General features: G+C 41.6%; 1 protein-coding gene across 1 annotated transcript; it reads left to right on the forward strand.

Moving 5' to 3' along the window:
• The first annotated feature begins 316 nt into the window (after positions 1 to 316).
• On the forward strand, positions 317 to 3191 carry six3a (SIX homeobox 3a). Its single transcript, XM_023993566.3, has 2 exons — positions 317 to 1110; positions 2635 to 3191. The coding sequence occupies exons 1-2, from the start codon at positions 419 to 421 to the stop codon at positions 2825 to 2827; spliced, it is 885 nt and encodes a 294-aa protein (XP_023849334.1). The 5' UTR covers positions 317 to 418; the 3' UTR covers positions 2828 to 3191.
• The last annotated feature ends 21189 nt before the right edge of the window (positions 3192 to 24380 follow it).

Raw genomic sequence — 24380 nt, forward strand, 5'->3', positions numbered from 1 at the left:
TTAACGAGCCTCGTTAAGATCGCAATAATATTCCACCCACTAATTGCTCATTCCATTCAACAAATAGGCGAGCGTTGGCTTCTACTTCACGAGAGCCGTGCAGTGGGAGGGTGGTGTTGAGATTGGAGTTTGTGATAACCCCCCGTGCTTGCAACAGAAGTGGTGAAAGCCCTAGTCTACGTAGTGGCTAATGATTGGCACGCTTGACAGTGATTGGCAGGGCTGCCATGACAACCTCACAACGACACCAAGAAGACCAATAGAAAAGCGAAACAAAATGTTTCAATGCTACACTCACGGTGGATTTAGGGGGAGATATTATGAGGCTGGTGTCATTATAGGCGATAGCTATTGAATCATACAATCTTTACTCGTCGTTCTTTTTCTTGATAATTTTCTTTCTCTCTCAGGTCATTCCATGGTTTTCAGATCCCCTTTAGAGCTTTATCCCTCCCATTTCTTCCTGCCAAACTTCGCTGAGCGCCCTGTGCTCTTGGCGAGCAGCACTCCCAGCACCAGGTCTCCAGAAGACTTGTCAATGTTTGCGCTACCGACCCTCAACTTCTCTCCGGAGCAAGTGGCGAGCGTCTGCGAGACGCTGGAGGAAACCGGAGACATTGAACGGCTGGGACGATTCCTGTGGTCCCTGCCGGTGGCACCCGGAGCATGCGAGCAGATCAACAAGCATGAGTCGATCCTGCGAGCTCGCGCAGTGGTTGCTTTCCACACCGGGAATTTCCGAGACCTGTACCACATCTTGGAGAACCACAAGTTTACCAAGGACTCCCACGGCAAACTGCAGGCCATGTGGCTGGAGGCACACTACCAGGAGGCCGAGAAGCTGCGCGGTCGCCCCTTAGGACCGGTTGACAAGTACAGGGTACGGAAGAAGTTCCCCCTGCCCAGGACCATCTGGGATGGCGAGCAGAAGACGCACTGTTTCAAAGAGAGGACGCGCGGTCTGTTAAGGGAGTGGTATCTTCAGGACCCATATCCAAATCCCAGCAAGAAAAGGGAACTGGCTCAAGCCACTGGACTCACTCCTACACAGGTCGGAAATTGGTTTAAAAACCGGAGGCAACGAGACAGAGCCGCCGCAGCAAAAAACAGGTCAGTACGCTGTTAATTTGTCATAGCATATGCTACATAGCACCAAATAGGCTACAATAAATCCTATAATCGAAATGCAAATATACCATGTAAATGTTCAACTTCATCGTAGTAATACACAAGGTTATAGAGGGGTTACAAATGAGCAAGTTGGGTATATAGTTAGGGGTGAGGAGGGAGCACGGCGACATTTTACTGTTTGATCTCACAGGCCTATGCAATCATTGCCTACCGAAAAATATAACTATTATTGTTTTCCAAAATAATCCCCAAAATAGTATAATGCGTAAAACATTTTCGTGCGTAAAGCAAAGCTTGTAGGCTTCAGGCTACGCTGGTATGCTAGTATCCCTGATAAGCAAAATGAAAACATCAAGGTAAGCGTTAGATAACAAAACAGGAAATACACACAAAGAAAATCATCAACCATGTACATTTGAATTTGTCCTATATTCCAGACAATAACGCAAATAATTATTAATAAGTATGTTAAACTTTGAATACAGCATATTATGATGATACTACAACAGTGCACGTTTTCGATTATCATCTTGAATCCCAAAGAGAGTGTTGTTATCTTCAACAAGTGAACGTTTTTGTCTGGAAACATCACATACACTGCAGGGGTGGTAAAGATATGGATCCCAAACAGGAAACAAAACACCTACGATCAAATACTGTAGGTTATTGGTTACTTGTTTAATCAAAATAATGTTATATGCCTATATATTCAAAGGTTGCACCTGTAAAAAGACAGTGTAGACTAAGATAGGCCTACAACCAAATAATAATGTTAAAACACACAAAAAGATGGGGTAGTTTTGCTATATTAATACGAGTTCAGTTACCAATTTACATTTTTTATTCGTGGTGCTTTTTACACATAAGAAACGCATACATTAGGCTATAGACGTTTGGAAATGATTGATGCATAACACTCTTGATATAAATCAACATAAACATAAATACAAAATAATTATTCTAAAATGATGGCCTGTTTTGCAGCCATGTTTTCGTATCACAGTGTGTAGCCTATTATTTATTTGCAATGCAATAATTTATTACAAATTGGTGAACTGAACAAGCCAACTGAATAAAAACAGACAAGTTGGTGAAAACAGCTATATTTCTTCATCTGCATTTTCTCAGTGATAAAAGAGTACATCATCGATTAATTCATTTAGTAAATCAAAACAAATCAGAAAAATGTAATCTTTAATTAATTTGGATAGGCCTGGGTATGACAAAATCTACTATAAAAGACAGTTCTCAAACTACATTGGCCATGATTTAAGTAGCTAACAACACGCCTGTTACTTTAACATAGACTGTTATATTTCTCCCACATTTAGTATTTGTATCTGCTTTGCTTTAGCCAATTCTTACCCCCATTATGTGTAGGCTACAGAGCTGCATTTGTTAAAGGCTTGTCAGCGAATGAATGACAAGCAGGCTGAACGCTATTTTGCGGAGCAACACTGTATTTAATTGCTATGTTATTTTCCCTTTCTTTATATTCTCCAGGCTTCAGCACCAGGGAATAGGACAGAACGGTATGCGGTCCCTTTCAGAATCCGGGTGCACTCCACGCAGCTCGGCGGAATCGCCGTCGACCGCGGCCAGTCCTACTACCAGCATCTCCAGTATGACAGAGCGAGTTGATACTGGAACGTCCATTCTTTCAGTAACCTCCAGTGACTCCGAGTGCGACGTATGATATAAAAAAAGAGAAATATTTACAGGAAATATGGACCTGAAAAAAAAAACTATGAAATATCGGGATGAAAAAAGGACCAATTGATTTAAATATTTAAAAAAATATAAAAGCACGTCTTTTTTAAGCGCTTTCAATGGACCCACCAAGCCTTCCCCTACCCCCCACCACTACCTGCATGATGTTTTTGGTATCTGGGGAACATACCCTGTTCAATATTTCTACAAGGATAATCGAGAAGAGGGAATTACCAGAGGGTGTTTATCGCCTTTTCATCTCTGTTTTAGTCCAAGTGATGATGCCGCTCAGCCAAGATGCAATCCTGTTTTACTTTATGTTCATCAGACAATCATTTACGTCGTAAGCACCTTTTTACTATACACTTCTGTCACTGCCTGTGTGGGGTAGGCCTACATGGTCAAATGTGGAACCCAATCGTTATGACTGTATCAGATTTTTATTTTTATTTTAAGATTTTATATTGAATTATGTATATCTCAAATAATGCCATCATTCTCRCGCGGTCTGTAATATCCTATATGTGTAGATATGCTTGTACATAATATTGCTCTCCCATCTCCATCCTCTTTTCTATCCCTGTTCTTGACTTGGTGTTCCTATACATAAAATATTTGTCAAAACGTTAAAAAAAAGTGCTCTAGGCGTTTCTTTTGTTTGTTTGTTTTGATAGACTACCTAACATGGGATAATGACGCTATATAAACGTGTTATCGGTCACATTTATGCAAAAGGTATATAATATAAACATTGGAATATTCTTCAACAATTCAAGTCCTATACTTCCCCGTGCATCACCTAAAGCGCTTATTATTCAATGTTCATTTCTTGCGTGTTTATGTTAATGTACATTTCTAAATCAAATACAGTATTCCATTTTCTTATATATTCTGCATTAAGTCTCTCTTTTAAGTGAGTGTTCATTATCCACCATCAAGCGTTTATGAGCATCTAGGCCTATGTTGAGGAGAAGTGGTTATGTTATGCTCATGCGAGCATAATGATTCTGATACACATGCTGTGGTCCTTTTAAGAAACTACACATAGGTTGRAGCCTACGATGTTAAAAAAAGTATTTTGCCCCTAAATATATATGCATGTGTTATGGTAAATGTCAACGTCATAGTCTCTTAAACGAGAGTCCAGTTTCCCCTTTTGTTTATGGTTGCTAGTYAATACAGAAATTAAGTAAACGCGCCATTAAATGGACTAATCATGGTGGACTCCTCCCCTGCCTCAATCTCTCATTGTGGGTCGGTGAAAGAGCCTTTCTTCACCCAGGGATGAGCATTCCCTACAGAAAAGCTTTCCCCGGGCGTTTTATCCTAAAATCAAAACCAATCGTAATAACCCTTATACTTACAAGGGAACTGAAAATAATTATTATGGTAGATTACTATTGTTCCTCGACAGAGTTCCCGTTCTCTAAAACCCTACCAACATGTTTTGTAGCTGTGAAAAATTAACGGTATAGTTTCAAAGTGAGGACAGGACGTCTCATTTGAAAGGAGAAAAAAGTAGGCCAGAGCATACCTCTGGGCTCAGGGAGGCTACAACTGTTTTACTCTGGGCTCAGGGAGGCTACAACTGTTTTACTCTATGTTGGTGGAATAATAACTAACTGCTCAATTCAACAGTTTAACATCATTAACTTTCAAGACACACAACAGAATGCGTGTACATGCATGCAGTGTATCAATTCCATTGGCATTGGAATTGACATATGTCGTTGACACTCGGGATATCTTAATGAGCTGAAATCCCCAAAAAAGTCTATGAAACATCTATTGAACATATCTTGAACATGTTGATCATTACCCTTAGTCCAACCAAAGGAGCTAAAGGACATTGACCTAAAGTGAAACGCATAAACGAACATGCTGATAAAGGAATACATTCCGCGGCCAAGATCCTCATTGCTTTGACATCGGAATGTCCGTAGACAAAAATATGGGTATTTTTTTCGACAATATTCCAACCCAGAATTTTCACATGGCAACAACTTAAACTAACTGCAAAGTTCACCAATAACCCACTTGTAAAACAATGTTACTCGCTTACTTAACTCGGCAACTGTGTGTGTGTGTTTATTTTCTTCTCACCTTTATTTAACCAGGTAGGCCAGTTGAGAACAAGTTCTCATTTACAACTGCGACCTGGCCAAGATAAAGCAAAGCAGTGCGACAAAAACAACAACACAGAGTTACACATTAACAAACGTACAGTCAATAACACAATAGAAAACAATAGAAAAATCTATGTACAGTGTGTGCAAATGTGTGTGTGTGTGTGTGTGTGTGTGTGTGTGTGTTACTGAGAAGCTGTCTCCATTTGATGGGCACGAATGCAAGGTCTCCTAAAATTGAGAAACGGGCATAATTCGAATTTTACACATAGGCTTAAACCCTTTAATGTAAAGTTCTCAAGGTCTTATTCGGTCTTATTCATGTGTCGCTACATCAGTTTTCACTGAGCATAGGCTACCTAGGCTACTCATATCGTTTTTTCTCGTCGTGAGATGAATAGCAAAAACAACCACTAAACAAACACTAAACAAACACTAGACATAGCCTAGTGCAATATCGATATATATTTTTTTTTACTAGGCCCTAATGCAAACTGGGTGCAGAAAAACAAATATGAACTGATTAGAGTGCACTCATTGGGAGTTGTGGTTGTGGTAAATCTGCATTTAAGCCCGTTTTAACTGGTAAATCCATCTGCAGCAGAAAGATAGGGCCTATCACCCGCACCGGGCAGTGGAAACCATAGCTGATCTGTATCACCGCAGCAGACCCTCTCAGACCACATTAGTTTATTGGCGACGACAAGTCCCAGCCATGATTAAGATTACATTAATCGGAAACTGAAGAACATTTTTATCAATAAAAAGGATATGGGGGATTAACTATAACGTAGATGTCCGCTATAACAATCATAGTAGGCCTAGGATAGAGCCTCAATGAAAGTGATTTGCATATTTTCCGATACTTAAAGCCGGAGCCGGACCATACGATTTGTAAAGATACTGTATGTATTCTTTCTAAATTTAATCAGCAAATAAAAACTTTGTAGTAGTAGCTTAACTAAGAATAACTTTAAACAAATAGTTTATGTATTAAAAAAAAGTAAATGTACATTTTGCAGGTGGTTGACATTTTGCAGATGGCATTATAGGCCTATATATAACATAGGACATATATTACCTCTAACTATTAAGTAGATGAGGTCTTTTGTTTCATCAGGGATCATTACTGGTGCAGCGTTTTGTTCGTGATCTGTCAAGTCGAATATATATCATGACACAAAATAACTTTGCCAGGAGTAGTCGCCGTCTCTGATCCTCACATCTAAATACGTACAGAAAGTAAACGAGAATGTGAGACGAGCGCAGCAACAATGGACGGGCATGTGTTTTTTCTTCACTCCATATCTGTGTCTGGTCTATAGTGCGTGCGTCAAACAAACAGAATAATGGATTATTTGTCCTATTCCCATAACCTTGCGAGCGAGGCAGCCCAAAACTATTTGGCCATGGTCCGCAGTGAGAAAGGCTTGCACTGCCCCGTTTTTTCTCTGATTTCATCGGTTAACTGAACACAACTTTTCTATTCGTGTGTATTCATGCAGCTCTCAAAGAGCGGCAGTTCCCTCTGACCCGGATTCAGCGCGTGCAGCAGTGGCACAGCCTCACAGTGCAGGCGTTCTTGTCAGGACCGGGTCTTTTGGTTTAAAAAAAAGCAGGCCTTGAAAAAGGTAAGACGTCGGACAAACAGTTAGTAGACTATATTCTTATTGGTGGAGAAAGCTACCGGCCTACTGCACCATACTAACAGCATTTTAGGGAGGTAACTAATTGACATGATTTTATTTTTTACAATTTAGGGTGTGGGTCTATTCAATTGCAATTTGGAAACTACAGGTGGAGATATCATTACTTACAATTCCAATAATTTGCATTGGTTGCTCAAAGCATGCATTTTGACGCATTTTTTATTCGAGGATTTCGAGGCATATGTTGGATTTCAAAGGATCATATGAGAAAAGGTAGGAAGGCGGACTATAGGTTTGCACAAAAATGTGTGTGTGCGTGTATGTGTGTGTGTGTTTAGTAAGGGAGAGGGAGAAAGAGAGAGAGAGAGAGAGAGAAGGGGATTTCCATGCAGTTCAAAACTAAAAAGGGAGCAGTCTATGACTTGTTCTCCGAATGCCACAAAGCACCTGTCTGATGTAGTCTCCATGGCATGCAGGGCCCGTGATAAACATTCTTCCCTCTCTAAAACTACTGGGATTTAAAACTGTAATTCTATTAAATAGTAATTGAAGGGTCACGAGAAGCTATGATACAGGATCAGTGGTGTATAAGCCAACCGTTTGAACTTTAATTTGGAACCATAGGCAGATGGGATCATAGCTCCTCTGATGCTTACCGTTTTAAAACTGGTCAGCACAGGGGAAAATGGTTTAATGCCGATTAGTACCATTCCATAACCCATTTTAAACAAGCACAACATGAAAGCAACCCAACTTTAGCTTGTTCATCCGAAACACACCTCTCTACTACTCAATGGAGGGTGTGGGGTGCTGGGCATGGCTCTGATCTCGCGCCTTCTGCACACTGGGCAGACAGACCCATGAGTAGCTTAAATACCGCTAGCACCTGTGTTTTCAACAGCTATTCTCATGCCATGGTAGATGGGATTAGAAATGAAATAGTTCATTCTATTTATATGGTTCTATTTCTAAGGGCATTGCTGTATGCACTAAAAATAGAAAACACGAACACATGGAGAGAAATAGGACTATAACATTAGTTTGTGAAAACCTGTGCACAATACGATTTTCATAGTTTAGTATGATTCATTATTTGATCTTTAAAGAATTTAATTTTTTTTCAAGATGACTAAACATATGAATAAACCTTTACCAAAAGATAAAATATCTTAAACACATTTACACATCCGCATTTGCTATCGATTTGCTTATTAGCCTCTTGATAGTACTATTTTTAAAATAGATAAATTATTATTTCATAGCAGTTTGCATAATGTCCCTCAGATTCAGTCTTAGATAATCTGGCCCACGTTTAAGACATTTTTTATTTGAAACGAAATAACCGCATTCAATTGTGATATTAAGGATATAATGCTACCCAAAACTACTCCATATTTCCAAATATTTTGACATAGTGGCGTAGTCCTGTAAAATAAGTTGCGATGAAAATTAAGCATTAGCACGATCGTACCAGATGCATCGTTATTTACGAGCCACACTTTTAAGAGCGTTTCCCAAACAAGCACGTAGAGAGAAAGTGCGTCGTTAGTGTGTCGATATTGATAGATGGGATCGAAAGAAAAGCAAGCTCCACTTAAATATTTAACATTAGAATTCTTCCACAATACTGACGACGTTTCAGCTCCTAAAGAGATATTACCACCTATGGCTGCACATATTGAGTCCCGTTTATTATGATAACCCAATAATAATGCACTAAATCACAGATTGGGCACATCATTGCGCACATCTTGTCACACATCATGAAACATATTGAGGCACAAATTACAAYCAGTAGCCTAGTGGCAAAATAAAACTTAATATGATTTCAATAGAATTTAAATATAGGCCTCTAGGCCCATGTAGCCTATTTATATTTTAATGCAATCATCTCGGTTTTCATCCGAAGCATCGTTTTGTCTTTCACTTGTTTGTAACATATGCAAATACTTGGTAACTTTGTACCTATGCGTAGTGAACTTAGTTCTGAAGTTATCCGCGGTCAGACAGATACCTAGCATAACATCTTTATTCTATGTTTATTGGAGATCTTCAGTGAATAAAGTGACGCTGAAGGGCGAAAAACATCTAACGATGCACTTTGGCTGAATGTTTTTAAGAGCAACATTACTAACAAAGGCTCTGGGAAACAGATCGGCTACTAAAGATAGGCCGATATCATAAAACGGTTCTAACGATTATCTTAACGCTACGAAGGATCTGGGAAACGAGGCCCTGTCTAGTTTCAGAAYCAAGAAATGTCCACTTCATTCATATAGATATTGTCAGGAGGATGTGAATTGGTAAAAATTATAGAAGTAAACTGAGCAGAGAAAGAGAGAGGAAGAAAGCGAGAGAGAGAGATTGATGAAGTTTGGTCTCATATCTCATATCTCCTGACAGGATGCTGAAGTCGTCCTCTGGCTCCGCGTGCTCAATTAGCGCCGCTGCTTGCGGTGCCCTGCTGCGCCGGAGAGGTCAGCACGGAGCCACCAATAGTCTCCCGCGCCTCCTACGGCGACTCTGCCCAACAATCATGAAACCGTTTAGAAATGGACTCATTTTGTAAATAATCTTTGACTTCCCAACAAAGACATCATTCGAGAGTAGTTTATTAGCAAGAAACCATTTACACGAATGCCATGTTAGCTGGACTTTGGCGAGTTGGTGACATCTCCCTTATGAATTGGCGATTGTTCCATGGTCTGTCAGTGAACGTTCGGCTCTATTGTTTGACCAGAGGGAGAGTTCTAGGCGAAACGAGTCCCTTCACTAGCAGTAGCATTGAAAGGACCGGATGGACTCGGCCACACACCCAAACCTGCTCAGCCGAGGACGAATAACGAGCGACAGATTGGCCGCCAGTTGAAGCCAGTAAACACCTTTTCATCCTCTCTTCGTCTATCCTCGGGATTTGACACCTACTGACCATTTCTGAACTGGTTTAGAGATTGTAATGAATGGAAGGAACAACGCAACAAGTCTGTAGCCTACGTCCACGTGTAAAAACAGCTAAAAACACAGAATTACATATGGCCTCTAAAAAATACTTTTTATTTATTATAAATATGCCCGGATCAATTAAAAACCTTTGTTATTTTTTTTTTAGGCCAAATTGTTCCAAATGTATTTTATAAACGTTCACAAAACATTTATGAAACACCTTGTATTATTTTAAACAAACACATTTGGGAACTATTAGTCTATAACTATGACTATCATACACATACCTAACACATCCTATCATATTATATTTGTTGGCATTGATAACATACAACTACAGTTAGGCTACATATATTTAGAAATATTTTGTGTTTTGGTTCAAATAGCCTAGGTCAACAGGTAGGACACAACGAATTACCCCCAATAATCACTGCCTATAAATTATCTTGGGATGAAGCTAAATAAAGCCTGACAGCAAGATTTCGTCATTTGAAATGAATCAGTACAGGTTTTTAGAGCGATTCATATTACTAAAAATAACTTTCTTATCCAAGGGACCATACATAAGCAAACTCCTGATCCTTACTCCAGCACCCTTTCCCAAATGACTTCCAACAAAAATATGACTGCCAGGGCACATTTGAGAATTATTCAAATAAAGCAAAATCATCTTTAGTTTATGTAAATATGTGGAGCACACCTATAGCGTCATAAGCAGCCTATAAACCCAGCCTGCATTTAACAAAAGGTTGGAGATTGACTCGAGCCTGGTTGCCCTTATCAATTTAACCTCCGTTTAGCCCAGTAGAATGGATTACCCACGGATCTGAGCTCGTGCTCACAAACAGCCCCTGACAGTGTCGATTCCGAGCACAGCGTTTCTGCACAAAGCCATGTGCATTGACACAAGTTCAACCTGCCACCATTACACGTGCTGTTACTGCCATCTACCGGAATTTGCTTGAAGTAAAAATAACAGAAATGTGACATAGGCCTATAAAATACTGTTGGTTGCAAGATGGATAACAGGCATCGAAATATGTATAACTGCGTGGGCTATCCAAATGTTGTCATCGTTGAAGAATAAGCCGATTTGAGGTCAGTACACATCTAGTTGATTATGAGTTTACATTTTGTATTTTAGACTACAATGAACAAGCAGGCTGTGGGCTTATGATAGCCTTTACTCCGGAGGGCGAGGGTCAATAGCACATAGACATCGAAATAAATGGAAAGGCATGGCATCGTGTTCAGCTTGGCCCCAAGGTTATTATAGTTTTGTGTTTTTATATTGTTTTTTWAATTTCTATTAGTTCCTGTTCGTTTTCAGATCCACTTTACTATTTTTTATTTCGTTTAAGTTTTATTTAAAAAAAAATATATTTAATATTTATATTATCTCGTTTTAGTTTTAGGACTGGTTTCCTGGACACAGATTAAGCCTAGTGTTGGAATAAAAAGCATGCTCAACGGAGAATCTCAATTGAAAGAGCTTTTTAGTCCAGCACTAAACTTAAACTGTGTCCGGAAAACCAGCCCTTAGTGTTAGGGACAAAAAGTAGCCATTTATGTGTTGTATAGTTTTTGTGTATTTGGGGATGTCACTTGTTGCCACTGTGGGGCAGTAATGCATAAGGTGATGGGTCAGGTCACATAGGTTAGGTTAGGTTAAAAGGTAGACTCAGCGAGATGATGTAGATGAAAAAAGCAAATAGTAGTAATGGGTCAATTGAGGTTAAACTTCTACTCGGTTTTGGTCCCATAGCTACCACGTTGTAGCAGCGTGAAGCTTACCCGTGCACATGCGCTGATACTCAGTGTGACTGTGAGAGCAAAGTCTTGCATCATGCTCATCTCAAGCACATCACTTTTGTCAAATTGGTGATCACGCATTTGAACGTGTGTTGCATTCTGGGGGAAAAAATTGTCAGACTTCCGCCTACATGTCAACTGCATGAACTTTACAAAAATCATGTGATCGAAGGTCATGAAGTTTTCACTGCAGTCAACTGCAAGTTTATGCAGTTGCTCTTCYCCAACTTCATCCTGCAGCCATCCCTGCACTGTGGGAGGCTCTACTATCAACCAATCATGAGGGTGTTTTTATTTGATCCACACAAACTTGAACAAAGACATGACTGAAACAGGAACCAATTTGCGGCAATTTATGTGTACAGTGGATATATACAAATAAATGTGATATTTGAGGTTCTTTCTCACTAAGTGATTGTACAATGTACACACATTATATTATATTATGATTTCAGTTTGTGAGTGTGTGGTATTGGGGTTAGAGACATGTTTTATAAACAATGGCAATACTGCCATCTGAGCCTTGCTGTAGGAAAAACACATTAGTGTCCGAATTTCGACTGTTGCAGATGCATCTTCACGACTTCACTTCTCCACTTTTATCTACAGTCGGTTGCTTTAGCCTTACCACTCAAACTCGCCCGAATGCTGCAGTGCTGCTTCTGGCAACTTCATCTAGCTGAGTCCACCTTTCAATTATAAACTTCATCTCAATTCAACCTGCAATCTTGAAAACCCATTAGATTTTCGTTTTAGTTTCAGTTTTAGTTTACTATGACAAACTTGCTTGGCCCACTGTGACCAAAACAATAATGTTGAGATTAACAATACGCCAATATGCAATATAGTAAGGCTACTGAAATGGACATGGTTATTAGTTTGCCTGTGCTGGTGCATCACAAACTCACACATTTAATTCTCTGGCAACAGCTCTGGTCGACATTCCTGCAGTCAGCATGACATTTGCACACTCCCTCAAAACTTGAGACATCTGTGGCATTGTGTTGTGTGAGAAAACTGCACATTTTAGAGTGGGCTTTATTGTCCCCAGCAAATCTAATCAAATTCACACGCGCCGAATACAACAGGTGTAATAGAAATGCTTACTTACAAGCCCTTAAACAACAATGCAGCTTTATTAAGAAAAATAAGAGTTAAGAAAATATTTACTAAATAAACTAAAGTACAAGGTGCACCTGTATAATGATCATGCTGTTTAATCAGCTTCTTGATATGCCACACCTGTCAGGTAGATGGATTATCTTGGGAAAGGAGAAATGCTCACTAACAGGGATGTAAACAAATTTGTGCACCAAATTTGAGAGAAATAAGCTTTTTGTGCGTATGGAAAATTTCGGGGATCTTTTATTTCAGCTCATATTTTTGTTCAGTGTAGCTTTAAAAATACAAAATTCTCTCAGCCTCTTTGCAAAATGTGTATAATAGCATGAGATTAGCTATAAAACTMAATTTTTTTCTCTCTGCCCTATGGCAATATGTGTAGAATTGCAGGAAATTGGCTTCAAAACAGCAACATTTTCTCTCAGCCTCATGGCAAAATGTGTAAAATAGCATGAGATTATCTATAAAACTGCACATTTTTCTCTCTGCCCTATGGCAATATGTGTAGAATTGCTTAGGCCTACCGTCTGGCCCGTTTCGCTGCAGCTTCTCGTGCTTCAGTTAATGCTCAGCACCATGGGGACAGCCGCCGAACAAGCTCGCACATTAATGTTTTATCATATGAAAGTCAAATGATGTTGGAACACTGAACTGGATTTCCATTTGTGATAGATCAAGGATTCAGTCGGCAGAGAGTGTAATGGAATCCTGGCTCCCTAGTTAATTTTTCACTACTGATACCCAGAGTTTCCGGGCTTCCGATGAGACAATCTAATGGGCTCCGTTGGAGCGAGGCCTTTCAGAGTTAAACTCCGGCAAGAGCATGAGACCGAGATGGGCCGCTGTAAATGGACAGTAAAACACTGCTTATGGCTACAGGACAACCATTAATCGCAGTCCCGGAAGCAGCTTTGACGGTACTGTATCAACTTTTACATTTCCACTTTATGGTCACTCTACTCAAACAGTTTTGACCCTATTTTCTTGCGTAAAGCATGCCGGAAATAGATAGGCTACATCTCCGTCATGGGATGGATGTTGACAAATAGCCTATAAATAGGCCTACCATGTATGTATATAAGCTTATAGCCTACACATTTCTCCACAGTGTGTAAAACAAAGGCCTATCATGGTACAGTTGAAGTCGGAAGTTTACATACACTTAGGTTGGAGTAATTAAAAATATTTTTTTAACCACTCCACAAATTTCTTGTTAAAAAACTATAGATTTGGTAAGTCAGTTAGGACATCTACTTTTTGCATGACACAAATCATTTTTCCAACAATTGTTGACAGACAGATTATTTCACTTATAATTCACTGTATCACAACTCCAGTGGGTCAGAAGTTTACATACACTAAGTTGACTGTGCCTTTAAACAGCTTGGAAAATTCCAGAAAATGATGTCATGGCTTTAGAAGCTTCTGATAGGCTAATTGACATCATTTGAGTCAATTGGAGGTGTACCTGTTGGTGTATTTCAAGGCCTACCTTCAAACTCAGTGCCTCATGCTTGACATCATGGGAAAATCAAAAGAAATCAGCCAAGACCTCAGAAAAAAAATTGTAGACCTCCACAAGTTTGGTTTATCCTTGGGAGCAATTTCTAAATGCCTGAAGGTACCACGTTCATCTGTACAAACAATAGTACGTACGTATAAACACCATGGGACCACGCAGCCGTCATACCGCTCAGGAAGGAGACGCGTTCTGTCTCCTAGAGATGAACGTACTTCAGTGCGAAAAGTGCAAATTAATCCCAGAACAACAGCAAAGGACCTTGTGAAGATGCTGGAGGAAACAGGTACAAAAGTATCTATATCCACAGTAAAATGAGTCCTATATCGACATAACCTGAAAGGCCGCTCAGCAAGGAAGAAGCCACTGCTCCAAAACCGCCATAAAAAAGCCAGACTATGGTTTGCAACAGCACATGGGAACAAAGATCATATTTTTTGGAGAAATGTACTCTGGTCTGATGAAAGAAAAATAGAACTGTTTGGCCATAATGACCATCGTTATGTTTGGAGGAAAAAGGGGGAGGCTTACAAGATGAAGAACACCATCCCAACCGTGAAGCACAGGGGGGGTGCTTTGCTGCAGGAGGGACTGGTGGACCTGTCTCTTATACACATCTAGATGTGTATAAGAGACAGCTGTTAGACTGTTACACCAGTCTGTCAGGAGGAATGGGCCAAAATTCACCCAACTTATTTTGGGAAGCTTGTGGAAGGCTACCCGAAACGTTTGACCCAAGTTAAACAATTTAAAGGCAATGCTACCAAATACTAATTGAGTGTATGTAAACTTCTGACCTACTGGGAATGTGATGACTATTATTCTGACATTTCACATTCTTAAAATAAAGTTGTGATCCTAACTGACCTAAAACAGGGAATTTTTACTTGGATTAAATGTCAGGAATTGTGAAAAACAGAGTTTAAATCTATTTGGCTAAGGTGTATGTAAACTTCCGACTTCAACTGTATATTACTGTCTGATTGAAAGACTAGTCTTTAAAACAAGATAGGCCAACTACTTTAAAACAAGATATATGCTAGCTAAACAAATAGGCCTGCATAAGTGTAGTGAACATGCACACCACATCTAAACATACTATAGTTCCTCGGAATGGCCAAATGTCTTTGCAGAAACCCCAATAAAAAAAGATCAACCTCATGTTTTCTATTTTCCCTGAGCAGGCCAATCCAGCAGCATCACAATGATTTATCTTTGACTCCCAACAAATCGCACAATCTAAATCCAGACATGAGGACAAAATATCCACCAAGTGTCTGAAGCACCACCGACCCACTAATCCACACAAACACTTCAGGTGGGGCTCTTCAGGCCTCATCCAGAGGAGCCTGGGTGGAATTGAACGCTGGACTGTATCTACTATTTTATGTTTTTCACATGAGGTGACTCACTGGATTTTTAAACCAAACTCTGTAAAAAGGCATCTATCCCAAGGTTCCCCTCCTCATGCATTTTTAAAGGGTGCACTGTTCCATCCACTTTGCTCTCTCTGCGAGCCGAGTTCAGCAGCAGAGCTCCCACCAGAGAAGAGGGGAAGTAGATTCAACTCTACTGTGGGGACTGCTCTGCTGTCCTGACCGACTGCAGCTGATGTGATGTGTTATCACTGCCTCGCCTCATCCCACCTCGCCACTACAGGTCCAGATACAGATGATGTCAGTTAGACTAAATGCAGCAGCACTCCTGGGAATATATGCGCGAGCCGAGTTCAGCAGCAGAGCTCCCACCAGAGAAGAGGGGAAGTAGATNATGTCAGTTAGACTAAATGCAGCAGCACTCCTGGGAATATATGCGCGAGCCGAGTTCAGCAGCAGAGCTCCCACCAGAGAAGAGGGGAAGTAGATACAACTCTACTGTGGGGACTMCTCTACTGAATATGGTGTTATTATACAACTGTAATGTGACACACTGGTGCGTGTGGGACTGGCTTTACGAGGCAGCAATTCAACAATTCTGAATTCAAGACCAATTTGAAACTGTTGATTTATTGAGATCATTATGGGATTGCATTGTGAACATGGTGTAATTACACATTAATAATGGTTTATTTACACATTTTTTATATTTAGTTTCATAAATCAGTACCACTCAGGATTTCAAAATCACACAAGACAGTATTAACTAAATGGTCATAGCCACTACAATGGTAACTGCATCAAGGTTGAAAGTTACAGGATGGTGAATATTTATATGAACTTAATTAAAGTGATGCAACACACACTCACTATATCTTAGGATGGAATGACAACATCCATGGTCAAGAACCATACACGTTTAGAATGTCAAACTCTGGCTAATGACTGAACCATATAACTATTTTTCTGTCTGTATCTATGTCTGTATCTATGCTGTGTATTGTACCATGCACCTTAAGAGACCACAATGGAAATACGTAATTTATTTTAAGTTTTGAAAATGTATGTACTGTGTGTGTGTGTATGTATTTTTTAAACTGTCAAATAAAATCAGTCAGTCACAAACATAGCCAACCATACAATTACCGTGGACACACACACAACAAAATGTCTCTCTATTATGAAGGGCCCACAACTGTCACAGAGGGCACTGAAACAGTAATCTCAACCCCAGACATAATCTGGTGCACCTGGGCTATGAGCCGAAAGGATGCCATGTCATTCCTACAAGGGCTTCATCACAATCCCCCCTCTTTTCAAAGGTTTCTGTATTCATCAGTCAGGTTACTGGATCCAATGAGCACACATTTCATAAATACAGTGTGAGAAATGTCTGAGGGAGGGCAAAGGGAAATCTGTGCTCTGAAATTGATATCATAAGCACAGTACAAATATACTCATTGGTTTTTTCTAGGGGTGACTGGTGCTGGGGATAACAGTTGGGAAAGCAAAAAAAGTTGCCCATTGACATTCTAAACCAAAGAGAGGGGACCTTCCAGTTAATCCATTTGACAGTTTCTTTCTAGATMACCTCAAATGTCACGCTCATGCAATCCCGTCCTCTGACATCTCCCAGTGAGGTCCACAGTGTTGATAGACAATTCTGTTAGAATAGACTATCATTCTGTGAGAAGTGTTTTGTAATATTTGTTCACGTAACAGTGCAGAGCCATTGGACATCCTCTGAAGTAGTCCAGTATTTGGTCAGACCTACTTATTGTTTAATGGTGCCATCTACTGGACATGCCAGAGTTCCAGGTTACTTTTTTACAGATGGTTATAGCGATTGTCTTACAATACTCAAATAAAAGTAATTTCCTCATTGCCCTTCTCTCCAGACAGACCATTTGAAATCTATAGTTTGTATTATGTCATCAAAAAAGGGAAAGGGGGATACCTAGTCAGTTGTACAACTGAAAGCCTTCAACTGAAATGTGTCTTTCGCATTTAACCCAACCCCTCTGAATCAGAGAGGTGCAAGGGGCTGCCATAATCAACAACCACGTCTTCGGCGTCCGAGGAACAGTGGGTTAACTGCCTTGCTCATGGGCAGAACGACAGATTTTTACCTTGTCAGCTCGGGGATTCGATCCAGCAGCCTTTCATCAAGCATGATAGGAAGGAACCACTAATGACACATGAGCCTAAATTAATTAACCATCAGTGTGGCAATAATATGATTAAGTGTAAACACTAACCTTCACCTGATACTTGCTAGTGTTATCTTCCTTTTCCTCATKCACATCGTCATTGTCTCCTGTTCAAATAAAGGTTACATCAAATAAAATACAGTATATAGGCCTGTGACTGTACCTAATTCATTTTGATCAGGTCAACCTTGGACATGATAACCATAGGACAGAGTTTAAGCAATAGGGGGTGTAAAAAATGTGCAATTTGACAGGACTTTTATGTTTGAAAGTACTGTACTACTGTATTATAACACAAGGTCTGAATATACATTYTAATGGAGAAAAGATAAGCAACATTCTGTTCCCATTCCATTTGATAATTATAGTTATGGTTAAAGGTGATCCTACATTTATGTACTCTACTGTATCCTGAATTAAATCAGAACAAGCAGCTAAATTGTTCATGAAAAACCTTCATAGGCCTATATCATTTTATCAACTCAACAATCCCACCCTCATTTTGAACCCTCCACCTTCCAAATTTGACCTTGAGCCATTCTGTACAGGCACACAAAAGGCAACGTTCCATGTGTCAACTGAACTATGCATTACCAGTGCAATGGCTTAAGGTCACTGACAAATACTCTGACTATCCCTCTCTCTTTCTTTTTCCATCCTCAGTTCTGTGGAGGAAAATTATACCCATGGCATGTTTTCAGCATCTCTCAGTCACTACACAATTGTTCACCATTCTTGCGGGTGCCTAGAAGCTATTGAGGCTCAATGGAGAACTAAATCAAGCAGCAACTGAATGCCAACAAAACAAGAAAGACTTCAAACGGCTGCCACTGTAAAATTTGAGAAGACCTCAGCTTGGAAACCAGTCTGGTGTAAGTTATCGGGAGGGAAGGAGGGAGAGAAACAACAGAGCCTGTGAAATTGGGGGAGGGGAAGGATAGTGAGAGGGAAATAAAACAGAGGGAGGGAGAGAAAAAGAGAGAAAWCTGGTTTGCCAGCAGCTACTGTGCAGAGCAGCTGATCCATGAGTACTAGAGTGTGAATGAGATGTTCAGTTGTTCATTCAGAAAAGCATGTGTGTATGACACTAGAACCCTTTTCACACTATTACGTGACCCAAACTGTACTGTGCTGCCAGCCACCAATTTGTCTCTGTTCCCTTTCAGTCAGTCAACTTCAGTACATACTACGGGGAGTACGTACTGGGCGTGGGGTATGTGGTGGCTGCCTGGGCGTGGGGTATGTGGTGGCTGCTTGGGCGTGGGGTATGTGGTGTCAGTCTGGGCGTGGGGTATGCTGTGTCTGCCTGGGCGTGGGGTATGTGGTGGCTGCCTGGGCATGTGGTATGTGGTGCTGCTGGTATGTGGTGGCTGCCTGGGCGTGGGTATCTGTTGTCTGCCCTGGGCGTGGAGGTATGCTTTGTCTGCCTGGGTGGGGTATGCTGTGGTGCCTGGGCGTGGGGATGCTGTGGCTGCCTGGGTGGGGGTAATGATGGCTGGCCTGGGCATGGGGTATGTGGTGTCCCTCCTGGGCGTGGGGTATGGGTGTCTCCTGGGCGTGGGTAATGTGGTGTCTCCTGGCGGGGTATGTGGTTCTACCTGGGTGTGGGGTATGCTTTGTCTGCCTGGGCTTGGGGTATGTGGTGTCTGCCTGGGTGTGGGGTATGTGGTGGCTGCCTGGGCGTGGGTTTGTGGTATCTCCTGGCTAAAGCCTCCTGGCTAACATCGGCTAACATGCTTAACTTCCGGAGAGTGAAACTTACTAGCTTTTCTCCGGCGTTATGGCAACCCCATTCCTATTTTCAGTTTCTGGAGTTGGAGGGAGTGAAGGAAACGAGGTTTGTGTGCACCTCCGATGAAGAATCAGCCCCCCGAGCACTTGGCTGGGGTAACTCCCTGAGCAAGGGGGCTTGGCACGGGTCTGAGTGACCAGTGCACCCCTCCGCAAAAACATTACTGTGACAACAGTGGGTACTACATCAGCCATTGCCAGAGCCCCCTGTGCCCATAAAGGGGCCGGGCTTCATGCACGCTATACAGTCTCACAACGTATGTTGGAAGCAGGGGGCAAGCAATGTTACACACATCCATGCTACTGTCCCATATTCAGTCTCTAGGCGTCATAASAAACCAGAAAAAMAGCTATCTGCCTACATCTCAGCGCATTCTGTCTCTAGGTCTCGAGCTATGCTCGCTCACGTATCGCGTGTTTCTATCCCCACTYAGGGTGCCCGGGTTCCAGTTCTGCTTAGACAAATTTCAGCTTGGTCACAGAGTGTTTTAGCCTGTGCCTATGCCTACTGGGGATGATGGCTTCTGTGATGGAAGCCATTCCTGTGGTGCTYTTGTTGATACGGCCCTTCCAGTGCTGTGTGCTAGCCACTCACCTGGATGCATCTCACAGCCTAATAAGTCGGTCGCTTCAGGTGTCCCTGTCAGATCTACGGGCCATGGCACAGRGGTGAGACCCTCTGCTATTGTCAGGGGTCTCCCATGTGCTGAGTTATAGTCCCAAGGGGACTATTCAGGGGGTATGGACACCGGAGCGGAGCGCACTGCATGTCAATTACCCAAAGTATCTGGCACTCAGACATGCTTGTGCTGGTCAGAACCGACAATATGTCAGTGGTGGTGTGCATCAACAGATGGGGAGAGACTGTATCTCTCCCTCGTAACCTTGGCTTGCTCTCTATTGCTGGGGAGCAGTGCGCACATGCTTTCACTTTGGGAGACACATATCCCCGGTTGCCTTAACTTGGGTGCAGATATTTTATCCAGGTAGAACCCTCTCTTGCAGGAGTGGAAGCTCTCCCAGGTATGGGACATTTTCGGCAGGGCGCATCGCGAGGAAGCCTTGGTTTGCTGAGATCATTCGCCTTTTAGGAGAGGATCCGTGGAAACTTCCGTTGMGCAGGGACCTGTTGTCCCAGGCGCATGGGCAGGTTTGGCAAGCGAGGCCGGAGATATGGTTCCTATGSGCCTTGTCACTAACAAGGTCAATCTGAAGGCTAAAGGTTTACCTCTGAATGTTATTGCTACCATTCAATCTGCAAGGGCTGTATGCGTATAAGTGGCAAGCGTTTGAGCTCTGGTGAAACATAAAGGACTTGTTCCTTTCAGTGCTCTGTGAGGGACATCTTTATGTTCCTACAGAAGCTTTTCAAGTATTCTCCACTTTAAAAGTGTACATGGCCGCTGTCTCAGCGTGTCATGTGGGAATTGATGGAACCTCACCGGGGGTTCACCCCCTGGTGGTGCGGTTCCTGAAAGGTGTATGTCATCTCAGAAGGTCTCTAAAACTATTGCGCCCACATTGGACTTGCTGCTGGTTTTGGAGGCACTGTGTGCGGACCCCTTTGAGCCTCTGGAGTCAGTAGATCTGAAGYTCCTTTCATACAAAACCTCCCTGCTCATTACTTTGACTTTGGCTAAACGTGTTYGGGACCTCCATGCGTTATCCGTACACCCTTCCTCTACTCAGTTCTCCCCTGGCGACTCTAAGGTGATGTTGCYTCCAAATGCAGCCTTCGCCCTGAAAGTCATGYCTATGTCCTACAGGTCCTTAGCTTTTGAGCTATTTCCCTTTTCGCCTCCTCCTTTTGGTACTGAAAAGCAACAGAGGTTACATGCCCTGTATCAAGTGCAAGCTTTACACATGTACATACGGACCGGGATATCCGGTTATGTGACCAACTTTTTGTCTGTTTTGCTAATCCATCTGGTGGCAGGTCGCTCTCTAAGCAGCGTCACTCCCACTGGATTGTGGATCTCCCTTGCATATAGCAGCAAGGGGCAATGGTTACTTAGCGGTGTACGAGCCCACTCCACCAGGGGTCTGGCAGAGTCTTGGGCGTTGTTTAAAGGGTTGACTATAGGAGATATTTGTGCTGCAGCGAYTCGGGCATCACCACATACTGTTGTGAGGTTTTATCGCTTGGATGTCACTGCTCCCGGTATGACACACAGTATGCTTACGGCTGGGACAGGGGAACGTCACTAGGCAGCACACAGTATGCTTACGGCTGGGACAGGGGAACGTCACTAGGCAGCACACCACACAGTATGCTTACGGCTGGGGAAAGGGGAAATCAACTAGGCAGCACCAGTATGCTTACGGCTGGCACAGGGACGTCACTGAGCAGCCCACACAGTGATGCTTACGGCTGGGAGAACTCATGGAGTACCGTTTTCGGGGACGGGGACGCAACACCCAGACTGTCGCATCTGGAGGGGTCAGGTCTGGGTGGCCTGCCATGGCCTGTTTCATCCTAGTATCTCATTGGGTGGCTTGGGGGCATGATTATATTTCTCCAAAGTAGGTTTTACACGAAGTTGACTGACTGAAAAAGGGAACGTAACATTATGACTATAACTAACCTTCCCTGAAGGACGGAAATGAGGTACACACACCTATTGGCCCCGCATCCCCCATTCCTGGGCTCGGTGAAGAGCGGTATTAAATTGAAGGACGAATCCGAGCCTCATGCTTATCACCTTGAGAAGGCGGGCTTCCAGCAAGGCACAGATTTCATTGGCCTTGTCAGGCGTGATTGTTAATCCTTCAACCTATGTCGCAAGAGTGTGACTCCCCATAGTGTGTTGTACCTCATTTCCTCCTTCATGGAACAGTAGTTATAGTAATAAAGTTAGTTCAGTAGTGTGAAAAGGGGTAAAAGGCCTGCTTTAAATGGATTCTAACCACTTCAGAAGCAAGGGAAATGAGTGACCATGTGAGAACAAGAAAAAGGCAATTGTATCTATAGATATTAATTGGACTTTACGACATAGATTCAGTAATTTATCCTGTAAAGTCTGTGCATAAAACCTCCCTATCAACAGATACTGTATTGCGATGTAAAGTAATGTATTGGAATAGGGTGCTGGTTAAGCTCTTTCTCTAGAGGGTGCAAGTGTTCAATGCATCACTGCCAGGATGACTCCAAGCGACCCACTTTGAATAAATATGGTATTTTGTCAACATTCAGTAGAGGTGCTGTTACTCAACAAACTGTGTGTGTGTGTGTGTGTGTGTGTGTGTGTGTGTGTGTGTGTGTGTGTGTGTGTGTGTGTGTGTGTGTGTGTGTGTGTGTGTGTGTGTGTGTGTGTGTGTGTGCGTGTGTGTGTGTGTGTGTGCTGTGTGTGTGTGTGTGTGTGTGTGTGTGTGTGTGTGTGTGATGGATGCGTGTGATATGATAGAAAGAGCAAGTTAGAGTGTGTGCTCATTTAGGATTCCACACTTGTCTGCAGTGTTGAGGTGTAATTGTTATGGTTTCCATTGCAGCAGGAAGACAGACACATGCATCCTCCTCCTCATCGTCTTAGGTTGACCCTGGTTCACTTACACAGTCACCCGTTTAGGCTACCACAGTTTCCTCCTTGTTAGAGTAGGGACTAGCTGTATCTAAACCTAGACCATATTATTTACCAATGTTGAAAATGAACTGATCTCACTAGGTTACCTTATTATTACTAGCCTCGTTATTGGAGCCAACTCAGACATTTCATAATTCACTACAGGCCCTAAGTGACACGTATTCATCCTCAATGATAGTTTATATTTATGTTATTAGCATTACAAAGTTTTCTGTGCAAATGCACAGACCACTCTTTCAGGTGTTAAAGATGGTCATGCTCTCTTTATATCTTTGAAAACTTGCCTTTAAAGCACCTAAAGCCAAGTGCACTGTATATCAACATAATACACTTATATTTTTTTATTCCAAAACTGTATTGTCTTGATGCTGCCAACCACATTGTTTTTGAGTGACAGTGCATTTGATGAGGAACACAGTTGTTCTGGGCATCGGTTTGACTTACTCAGTCTACATAGTAATACCTGTTTGGCTGTTTAGCAGAAACAAATAAGAGCTAACTGTAACACAAAACTATAATGCTCAGTGATCTGTGATGGAATAGTAGCTATTCACCTGTTTGTCTAGTAGTATCAAGGCTGTAAGGGATGTTGTGATGTCATAATGAGGTGGAAATGGCTTCTATGTTGATTAGAATCTATTGTCTATTATGCATAACAATAGGAACACTGTGATGTATTAGACATCTGGTCTATGGTGTCCAGACTACAGTCATACATTCTAGCTGATCTCACACTTTGGCATGTGACTTGTTCTATCACAAGAACATCATCATCCCACCCTTATGACACTTTTTTTGTGTGACATAGAATAATAATTATATGTTCTATGGAGTGTAAAAATAGAAATCAATGATATACTGAACATTCTGGACTATGCTGTCTTATCACAGACTACTGTGATATTTTCTATTTGATTTCAAATGTGAGTTGTGATATCACAAGAACCTACCATTATTACCCCTCTGTCAGCCACGACAACCATCTATAGAGAGGCTGTAAAAACCAAACGGCCTTCTTCAACAGTGTAGTAAATACTGTGGATGACATTTTGAAAAGCAGCATCTGTGTTAATGCCAGACCATTTCACTGCAGATTTCTCAACCATCAGTTATTCCAAATAATACTATCAGTTCTTCCAAATAATACTATCAGTTATTCCAAATACTATAGTCCTTCTTCGTTATTCGAGTGTTAAACAAACCCGCATAGATTGATGTTTTTGTCATCATAAATCAATAAGTATAATCAGAGTAACTAGCACCCTTCCTTACTATTATCAAAAGGGCCCCTATTACAGAGAGACTGATACGCCACACAAACACGGAACGGACATCCTATACTGACACCCAAGTTAAACCTAAACTAAAATGTTTATAAAATGTTAATTCAAATGTTTTGTCTGACATAAT

Source organism: Salvelinus sp. IW2-2015, linkage group LG8 (assembly GCF_002910315.2).
Source record: "Salvelinus sp. IW2-2015 linkage group LG8, ASM291031v2, whole genome shotgun sequence".
Classification (NCBI taxonomy): domain Eukaryota; kingdom Metazoa; phylum Chordata; class Actinopteri; order Salmoniformes; family Salmonidae; genus Salvelinus; species Salvelinus sp. IW2-2015.